General features: G+C 57.2%; 1 protein-coding gene across 1 annotated transcript; it reads right to left on the reverse strand.

Annotated features, from left to right (window-relative positions):
- Positions 1-7: 7 nt before the first annotated feature.
- Positions 8-535, reverse strand: LOC114923835 (alpha-2A adrenergic receptor-like; the record flags this gene model as incomplete). The annotated part of the gene is made up of 1 exon (XM_029287170.1): positions 8-535. A coding segment is annotated over exon 1 (528 nt), but the record flags the coding sequence as incomplete, so codon positions are not given.
- Between the last annotated feature and the right edge of the window lie 1624 nt (positions 536-2159).

Raw genomic sequence — 2159 nt, forward strand, 5'->3', positions numbered from 1 at the left:
AGATGATGCTTTTGATGCGGCGTGGTGTGCGCTTGAGGTTGTACTCAATGGCCTGCGTAATGGACCAGTAGCGATCCAAGCTGATGGCGCAGAGATGCACAATGGAAGAGGTGCAGAAGAGTACATCCAAAGCCAGGTAGATTTCACACCATACCTTCCCAAAATACCACTGGCCCATCACCTCGTTGGCAAGAGAAAATGGAATGACCAAGGTGGCCACCAGGATGTCTGCTGAGGCCAAGGAAACCAAAAAGAGGTTCTGAGGGGCCCTCAGCATCCGGCTGGTGAAGACAGCAATGATAACTAATACATTGCCAAAAATGGTGAAGAGCATCAGCAACGTGGCCAGGAAGATGAGGGCTAAGGTAGTGGGCAAGGGGTAAGGAAGGCCCTCTTTCTGCCCGCCATCACTGCCATTCAAACTCCCATTGCCATCCATGTGCTGTGGGTAGCTGTGCTCCAGCTGGAAAGAGGGCACGTGGGCCAGGGAAGCGAATCCCCCTTGCTCTGGGTACGGGCTCTTCAGCTTCAACATGAACCCAGCTTCATGGACGCCACTTGAGACAGGCACACCCTGCGAGGAGGAGGAAGAGGAGGAGGAGGAGGAGATCCCGCACCTGTCTCCCGGCGGGGCTGACCCTTTCTGCAGGCACCGGAAGCCCCCGGAAAGCTCCGGTTCCAATCAGGAGCAAGAGAAGCGCCTTGGCTCAGCTTCCATAACTGCCCCCCGCCTCCGCTTCAGTCATAGCAGACAGACCGCCAGGGCGAGCGGGTCTCTCCTTCCTGGCTTGCCCCACTTCCCCCAGATCGCCCCTCACAAGTCCAGCCGAGGCGGGAGGGGCGCCTTTCAAGAGGCCATTCGCAGCAGGCGGAGCGGGGAGTCCAAAGTTGCTTCTTACCTTCTCCCCGCGAGAGGAGACCTCCGCGGGAGGCGGGCGGCGGAGAGGGGGACGACTCGTTTCTCCCGGCGGAGCAGCTCCTGCATGGGGGCGACGAAGGGCGCCGGTCTTGCTAAGCCGCGGGAGGAAAGAAAAAGCCAGCCCAGGGGCTCCGCCAAACACGCTAAATCGGCCGCCGCCGCCACCGCCGGTATAGCCAACTACCGCTAAAGGAAGAGCGTCCGTAGCTCAGGGTTTAAAACGGTATAGCCGGGAAGGCAGTGCTCGCTCTCTGGCTGAAGCTCAGGCTTCCGGGCTCCCGGTTCACTTTATAGCCCCCCGATCGGCTCGGCGGTTCAGTGGCTCCGCGTCAGCGCCACGTGGGGACGGCCCCCGGCGCTCTTCCCCGCCTCTGTCTTGCCGCCGCCGAGAGCAGCGGTTCAGCCGGTTGCCTGAGGCTCCTTTACGGTCTTTTTCCCGAAAAGCAGCCGTCCCCTCGCCCCTCGCCTTCCACCTGCCGCTTCCCTCCCGAGAGGAGTCCTGCGCGTACACGCCCACCCGCCAACTTCTCAAAACGACTCGCTCGCACAGGCGCGGCACGCCTCCCTCCGTCCCGCTGGAAGGTTCGAGCTACACACACACACGCACACGCAACTTCTCTGACCCTCCTTTACCGGTATATGCAAAGGCCCTTGCCGCTCGACGGGCTTCCGGACGGCAAGCGTGGAAGTCGAAGCCCAGTTAGTTCAAACGCGGGAGGGCGGGGAGGGGGTTCGATCAAGCGGTTTGTTCGGGCGCCGCACCATAATTTGTTACCCGCGGTTGAGCATTGCGCGCGGGCGTCGCCTGCTATCCGGGCATAGGCGGCGCCGCATCTACCACCATCATCATCATCTCCCTCCGCCCGCCCCCTTCAATTTTGTTTTTGTTTTTTATATATATATATATTAATTCTAAGTATAAGGAGTTGCCTTTTTTCCTTTTTTGCAAATCACACTGGAAACTTTTAGTTCCAAGAAAGAGGTTCTAAGAATTTTTAATAACATGAATTCACAGTGTAACCACACAGAACCTTGATGTACATTGTTAGAAGTAAGTCTTCATCCTGGTTCATCCAAGCCGGGAATAAATAAGCAAACATGGCAACTGCTTTGGGAAGAAGGTTACAGTTTATTGCAGAAGACAGATGGTCTTGCAAGAAGCAGCAGAGGAGAGGAAAAAGAGTGAGCACATGGGCAGATGGTCTTTTTATACCCTCTAGCCCTGCCTGGAAGTTTCCTG

This window comes from Protobothrops mucrosquamatus, unplaced genomic scaffold, assembly GCF_001527695.2.
Source record: "Protobothrops mucrosquamatus isolate PMUCROS unplaced genomic scaffold, P.Mucros_1.0 scaffold23211, whole genome shotgun sequence".
Classification (NCBI taxonomy): Eukaryota; Metazoa; Chordata; class Lepidosauria; order Squamata; family Viperidae; genus Protobothrops; species Protobothrops mucrosquamatus.